The 7745-nt window shown below is 40.8% G+C and overlaps 1 protein-coding gene across 2 annotated transcripts; it reads right to left on the bottom strand.

Annotated features, from left to right (window-relative positions):
• Positions 1 to 338: 338 nt before the first annotated feature.
• LOC124269068 (monocarboxylate transporter 5-like) lies at positions 339 to 6858 on the bottom strand. 2 transcript variants are annotated; one of them, XM_046704081.1, is made up of 4 exons: positions 6747 to 6858; positions 2244 to 3185; positions 1417 to 1467; positions 339 to 670 (listed from the first exon to the last, which is right to left on the bottom strand). In XM_046704081.1, the coding sequence occupies exons 1-4, from the start codon at positions 6820 to 6822 to the stop codon at positions 582 to 584; spliced, it is 1158 nt and encodes a 385-aa protein (XP_046560037.1). In that variant the 5' UTR covers positions 6823 to 6858; the 3' UTR covers positions 339 to 581. The 2 variants fall into 2 exon arrangements, with proteins under 2 accessions (XP_046560037.1, XP_046560038.1); XM_046704082.1 differs by lacking the exon at positions 6747 to 6858 and adding an exon at positions 5458 to 5538 and having other exon boundaries at positions 2244 to 2642.
• Between the last annotated feature and the right edge of the window lie 887 nt (positions 6859 to 7745).

Genomic DNA, 7745 nt, shown 5'->3' with positions numbered 1-7745 from the left:
AGAATACATTCAGCTTCGTCCCAACCCTGTTAATCGGGCATTACTATATGGAGTATGTCACTTGTGGTCTGTGACGGGTAACTTCAACACCAGCGTATTTTATACTATTATTGTTTCGTACACCTCACATATATTTGGGAAGGGTGGAGTAGCGTAGTGGTTAAAGCGTTCGCTCGTCACACCGAAGATCCGGGTTCGATTCCACAGACGGGTGCAATATCGGAAGCTAGTTTCTGGTGTTCCCCTGTCGTGATATTGCTGGAATGATGCTAAAAGGGCGTAAAACTAAATTCACTCACATCGAGTAGGTAACGGCGTGGACACCACCACGTCCCTTCAAAAACATCAGTCCCTATTACCTGAGGAAACAGATTCTATCGAGCTTGAAAATGAGGGTGACAATTGTAGGACAAGATCATCAGTGATGACACCAGGTGTTCACAAAGACAATCAGCACATCCTGGTTTTCCGGTAGACATACAACATGCCTCAATTCGATGTGTGCCATCACTGTATTGCATGGTGAAAGATGTTGGAAATCGCAGGTTTTCTTATGTGTTCATTCACAAAACAGTATCCCGTTATATCGATAATGTTCTGTCTGGAATCACCGTTGTTTGGAAAAGACTTATTCCTGCCGTCGACATAGAACTTAGCAAGAAACATGCACCTGAAAATGCAGAAACAACATTTATTCTTTGTCTCGATTTGTTTAATGTACTTTTCCCATTAATAGTACGTTATAATAAATATGAATCTTTATTCTGGGGTAAAATAATTTGGTTTCACACAGTTTTAACCAGGCAGCAACTAGTCCTAACATATTACTTCAACTGTGTGAAAATACTGGCGCGCTGCACCATCATCTTCGTACTAAGATTTTAAACGATCGAATCGGAGGAACAGCAACAGGTCATTCACAAACCCACGACACCAAATATGGATCAATCGGGATGCGATCCCATGATCCCATGATATCCGGTGTCTGTGCACACACACACACACACACACACACACACACAACATAACAGTGGTATGTCATGCCGAATACAATGAACATTTGTCTTTGTAACATCGTAACATTAGGGAATATTATGGTAGAAATTAACATTGCTTTGATTTCAAACCGGGTTAGTATATAATCTAACTCCATACACCACGACCCGTGAAGATTCGGGTTAGATTTGGTCTTCAGTAACTCATGCTTGTCGTAAGAAACGACTAACGGGATCGGGTGGTCAGGCTCGTTCACTTGGTTGACACATTCATCTTATCCCATTGTCATCTTACCGATCGCAGCCATATAGCTGGGATATTGCCGAGTGCGGCGTAAAACTAAACTCACTCACTTACTCAATACGCCACACATAAATGTGAATGTTTTTGTATATAGACATGTATTATTGAAAGTCATACCTCCGAACACGAACGTGTAATCATACACTTGTGTGACGTCATAAATGAAGCCTGAAAAGACACATAAACATCATTAACACGCCTTATTTGAATCATGTATTCCTGTCAAAAGAATTCTTACATTTCATAATATTGTATTTGATGCAAACATCTAAAAACCTTGCTAGATTGAGAACAGTCACCGACCCGCTGCAAACATGTGGTCCAAATTGAAACCCATAATCAATATAGTCATCATATAACTCTTGTTACATGTTAAGCAGCTCTTTAATATTGGTGTATACTCAATTTGCTCGGCAATATATTATCGATGATAAATATAATCAAAACGAGTTTAGCATGTCTGTGCACATTAAGGTTGTCTTGTACGTTTAACATGAACGTTCTCAAATGTAAAATGCAACGTGCATCACGTATTCTTAGTACTGATGTCATTTGTGGCTGACTGTAAAATAAACCGTGTTGCCGTGCTACATTGACCTGCTGACAACGGATTAACTCCTAAGTTAAATCAGCTTTTCAAACACGAGGTACCAAGGGAACTATTCTGATAATGGACTCACATCCCCACCCAATCCCTCCCGTAGCTGTACCCTTGTTGCCATCTTGTATCTGATCCCATTTATCAAACTGTGCACGGTTTATTCACATACGACTTTCAATGGGCACGTAATTTCATACTCAGCTTGCACGGGAACCAAATGCCCCTTGTTAAGCGCATTTTAGCAGCTACTAGTTGAGAAAGGCGGTTTGTGAACTCTAAATGTTGTTTTAATAATTTAAATTGAATTTAAGTAACACAAATTGTGCATGTCTTTCAAACTTACTTGCAATGACTGGTCCCAAGAGATATCCAATTCCACAAGAGAAATACACAATTCCAAAACCAATGGCAACGTCAGACAAACTGGTAAGTTGTATAGTTAATGGTCCCATCAATGAATTTGTTCCATGGCTGTACAAGCCATACAATAATGCAAACGCTATCTGGCAGTGATATGTACTGGAAAACAGGGGAAAGAAGATGGTGATGAGTCCGGTAACACCAACAATCCCAAACTGAAGCAACGTGTATTCCGTACTGGGACTGGAAGCCATGAGACCGATGACTACCCTCGTGAAGATGCCACCGGCTCCCATTGCACTGAACAGACTTGCTGCCTGTCGTGGTGAACTGCCTTTAATTTCTGCATAGTTCGGAAGATGGAATATACAGGCAGCGTCACCTAGCGACCAGAACAAGATTGTAAAGTTGTACATAAGAAAATCCCTTTTTGTCATTATATTTAACATAAGTCGTATATTACAACATTGGGTTTTCGGTTCCTCGTTGGTCTGTGTTCGAGGTGTGATGTCTTCTAAGAGAAATGGAATTGTTGTTTGATCTGTGTTGGTATCCTTCGTAGGGTTTGTACCAGCAACTGTCGTATCACTTCTCGGAAACATTTCATCGGAGTCTTGAATGGATGCTTCTTTGGCTGATACATCATCTTCGTCTTTGTGGACAACTATGAAAGATTCGTTGGAAGGTATTGATGGTTTTCGCAGTAAGGATGCCGCAATTGACATATGGAAAGAAATGGCCCCCATTATCAACAAAGTTCCATGCAGGTTATATTGGTCAAGAAGGTATCTTGTGAGAGGACCTGCTATGAATAGCCCCAGAGCACCTCCTGCCATGCATACGCCATAGGCTGCTGGCCTCCTCTTCTCGAAGTAGTGACCAGGGACCACGCCCACCACGTTTCCACAAAGGGATAATCCAAAGCCTAAAAAGGCAAAAGATTATAAATTAAGTAGCGAATACATATTGTTTTACGTCACAGTCAGCAATATTCCACTGATTAATAATTAATTAACTCACCGCCGGTAACACATGTGATTAACAACATGAACAACAGTGTGTCTGTTTGTTGTTTAACGTCTAACTCTGCAACATTCCAGCTATATGTTGTTCTATCGACGAGGAGTGTTGCTTGCTACTTCACTACGACACTTGCAAAATAACAGATCTGGTTAATATATTATTCAGTCATGACTGTGACGATCGTTGGTCCTCCGTCAAGTAAGTCAACAGACATCAATATGGAAAAGACTACAGAGGCATGCGACGGCAATCTGCTGTGTAAGGTAATTCCTTTCGGAGCGTTAACACAATTACCATTGAACAAGGTCGTTATACCAATGACACACATTAGCAAGCCTTGGCGCAAGCACGCCGCGTCTCTTATGCGTTATACAGTCTTCCATTTCTGTTTCTCTATGCAAGCCTTTCACTAAGCAATGTAATAAAATGCCTTGCAGAGACATTGTAAGTCTGAATCCTTGCAGAGACATATCCCTGACTAGTAATAGATGTGTTTGCTGTTTAACGCCACACTTAGTAATAGTCAAGCTATATGAATACACGATGCCATTTAGAAAGTGAATGTAACACATGTTACATTTGAGATTACATTTTCTCAATAAAGTGCAGATTCTAGTACTCTTGTTGGGTTGAATCCCATTGGGTTGAATCCACACCGGGGATTCAGAACCCACACCGGCACAGAAAGTAAGCCGTCTAACCCGGTCAGCCAGCGCAGCTTCCACAAGCCATCTATCATCTATGCTTAGCCTGTATGTACCCCTGCCCATCCAAGGAATATACCAATTCACCAGCAAATAAACGTTATGCAACCAGTGCTGTGGTATTTGGTGCATGTGAACAGTAGGACTGCTTATATATTCCAAACATTCGCGCTAGACTGTATATGTGACATGGGAGCATTGTGTACACTGGAAACTATATCGACGTTATATGATTACACTCAATGTCGCTACATGATACGATCTACGCAAATGTTCTCAGTGACAATACAGTGCGATATTTACCAGGGTTACCTTCAGGTTCTTGATGAGGAGAAACTCAGAGAGGAGCATTATAAGTTCGATATTGTATTGTTGAATATTATGTTATTGAAATGTGTCCGTATTGTTTCACGGTGGCTTGTAACGCAAAAAAATAGCATCAATATACAAACTGTCACTGACGGGACTATATTTACCAATATAAACCAATACACACACATTTTAAGCGAATAGATTTAGTATGCGGTACAAATGAACAGGTATTGTGGCTTTGAATTTCCGAGCTTCCGAAGACCCTAACTTACAAAATACGGCTTCGATATTTTGTGATATATGTCTCATTTTGTAGGTCAATCTATTGGCTTGAAAAGCGTGTACTGTTTCAAAGGAATTTGTCCTGAAACGAACATGGTGTGTAGACCTCCTTACACCCCTTTCCTTTGATATCGTGTGAATACACAATGCCATTTAGAAAGTGGTCGAATGTAACACATGTTGCGTTTGGGACTACGCTTTCTCAGTGAAGTACAGATTCTAGTACGCGTGTTGGGTTGAGTCCCATCAGGGATTCGAAACCACACCCTCAGAGAAAGTTTCTTCGTTACAGAGAAAGTGTAATCTCAGATATAACATATGTTACACTTGACCACGTTCTAAATGACATTGCGTATTCATAGCTTTCGGCCTTGGGAGTCGGGTCAATTTACACTTATCAGATGGGTTTGTGGTCCAGACTACCATCTGTCCTACTTCCATTTTTGTGGAACTTGCGCCGGCTGAGCGGGTTAGACGGCACTTTGTGTGCTGGCGATTAGGTTCCTGACTCTGAGGCTGTGGGTTCGAAACATGTTTCAGTAATATAGTGGCTAGGCTCAGTTAGTGGCAATATATACCTTGATGTCGGTTCGGGCGGCGGGGTAGCCTAGTGGTTAAAGCGTTCGCTCGTCACGCAGAAGACCAGTGTTCGATTCCCAACATGGGTACAATGCGTGAAGGTCATTTCTGGTGCCGTGATGTTGCTGGAATATTGCTAAAAGCGGCGTAAAACCCAACTCACTCACTCACTGATGTCGTTTCACACGCATTGCCTCATATTGCCTCATATTTAATATCTTCGCGAAATGCGAGACACAATGGTTTGATATATTAAGGCTACATATTTGGAATTTGGAATATAACGCGAGAGCTTACCTGAAATAAATCCGTATGTAACCAACAGCCCTGTTACTGTCCGACAAAACGAAGCGATAGTCATGCCTAATAACACCAGAATTGCACCACCAAATGTTGTCAATTTGGAACCAACACGATGTTGAATGATACCAGATACAGGACCTGCGGGAAGAACATATTTGAAGGGGATATAATTTTTGATAAAGCATTGACAACAACAGATATTTGCCTATGTACGTATGAACTTAAGGAATCCCGGTTGACATCAATATCTAGGTTAGAATTGGTCTTGCTTGTTGTAACAGGGGAGAAACCGGATCGGGTGGTCAGACTCGCTAACTTGATTGACACATGTCATCGTATCGATCTTGCATTTATCGATGCGTACACTGTTAATCACTGGATTGCCTGGTCCAGATTCGATTATTTATAGACCTCCACCACATAGCTGGAATAAGAGGCGTGAATCTTATGCGTATCCGACAATTTCAAACATGACAATACAAAAAAGGTCGCACGTGCGGTGTACATGTTCTTGGATGCAAACGTATATCCTCGGGTGACCACAAGAGATCTAATGACATACATTAATCCTCATTTCAATGTGTTGCCTTCACAGAATTATTGATTTGCATGTACGCAAATGAAAGTTTGTTGCGTGTTTCTCGAAAAGAAGCAAGCGCGACTACGAATAGTTATAGAAACATTTTGCCAGTTAGGCGTAGCTTAGCCATCATACGAGTATATTTCATATGCATGGTAGGTGAGCTGTCTTGGGCGCCAGGCTAGTGATCCAGCGAGTTTAAGGTAACGGGATCGAGCCAACCTGTGACCGGGTGTAAAAAGCAAGTGTACAACTTTGTGTGCAGACTCTTTCAGTGTTGTCACAACCCCTAGTGTACAGTACACAACCCTGTGTACTTAAAAGAACCTACGACTCAGTTGGTAAATGAGAGTTGAGATTGATAATATGATGTGCCTTTGATATTGACATCCAATGATCGAGTGAAAGAAACCCAGCGCCTTGATCATGTACTAGTTGCGTGGATATGTGCGCTATATAAATATTCTATAGTAAATAATAATAATTTCATTATACATTCGTCATCAGCATTTTGGCTGCATGTGTGCGAAGTAATCCCTGATTTCAATTGTTCTGCTGTTTTTGAATTTTCTTGTGTGACATGCTACACCAATATATGAAAATGATTGCTGCCCTATTTTCTCTCATACCAGTCGTTTCTATTGGTAAAAAAGGTTGATGCATAAATATACAGTGCATATCAATGTTTACATCTATGTCCTACCTAAAAGCGTGAATGTGCCACTCTGACATGATCCAATCCATGACGTTTTTGTGATGTCATTCTCCACCTCTTCCATGATAACGATGTTAATGACTCCTGATGAAAAAACAACTGAATGCTGAGCGCTGCGCCTAGGGCCACCCATGCGTACCCATGGTCGATGTCGTTCCTGTGCGCCATCCTTCACGGGTTCAGGGAATGGCAGTCTGTGTATAGAAGAAATGCACATAATCAGAATGACATGTTTGGAGGCGTCTGTTCAGAAATATGAATCTAGGACACGTTTACGCTCAGTGTATATAACACAGTTATTTCCCCCACGTTTCTCCATCTGTCTTAAAAAAGGAGAAGCAAATCCATATTTCGTTTTGCTGTTTATGCATGAACTAAAGTCCCATTACATTTGGGCAATTTTATAACTATTGCTTGTCTGTTTAACAGAGGCGAGAAAGCGACTGTTATTAGATATTTATCAGAAGGTTTGTTGTATCAAATAGGCTTACATGCTGATGAAGAAGTTCATTTTGAGTCGAGCATTGAGAGTAATTTAGCCTTTAAATACACTAACATGGCTGACCATATCTTGATCCTATATTGTCATTTACATCAGTGAGTGACATGATGTTAGAAACATATTACAAATGAATCATAACTACTTACACTTTACATCGAATAGATCGATGTCGACAAGCTGCACAATGGCGGTTGTTGTATGAGTATCGCGGATGACTTCATTGTATAATTCATGGCAGACCGAAACGGAAAACACCAGATGCGTTTCACCCGAGCGAGTACTGATTTACACTATGTCGATTTCGAAGAATTATATCACTAGCTGCCACGTACTCTATGATAAAGATATTTTTATTCAATGAATTATAGATATTTTTCTGATCGTATGCACCGACCTAATATTCATTGATTCATCTGTTAGTACCTGAACTCAGGTCACAATCCAATATTGCACACATGCTTACCATTAACGTGAAGATTTGCTGA

The sequence above is a fragment of the Haliotis rubra genome, unplaced genomic scaffold, assembly GCF_003918875.1.
Source record: "Haliotis rubra isolate DU_JTF1 unplaced genomic scaffold, ASM391887v1 Scf1417, whole genome shotgun sequence".
Classification (NCBI taxonomy): Eukaryota; Metazoa; Mollusca; class Gastropoda; order Lepetellida; family Haliotidae; genus Haliotis; species Haliotis rubra.
This window is presented reverse-complemented; position numbering and strand designations above follow the sequence as displayed.

Bases quoted from the DNA above. Each gene is read 5' to 3' on its own strand.
- LOC124269068 (XM_046704081.1), bottom strand. From the start codon at position 6,822: ATGGAAGAGGTGGAGAATGACATCACAAAAACGTCATGGATTGGATCA. The intron at 1,468-2,243 runs GTAAGTTTGAAA...GTGTCTTTTCAG, and splicing joins CTTGGGACCAGTCATTGCAA to GCTTCATTTATGACGTCACA. The intron at 671-1,416 runs GTATGACTTTCA...CTGCATTTTCAG, and splicing joins TTACACGTTCGTGTTCGGAG to GTGCATGTTTCTTGCTAAGT.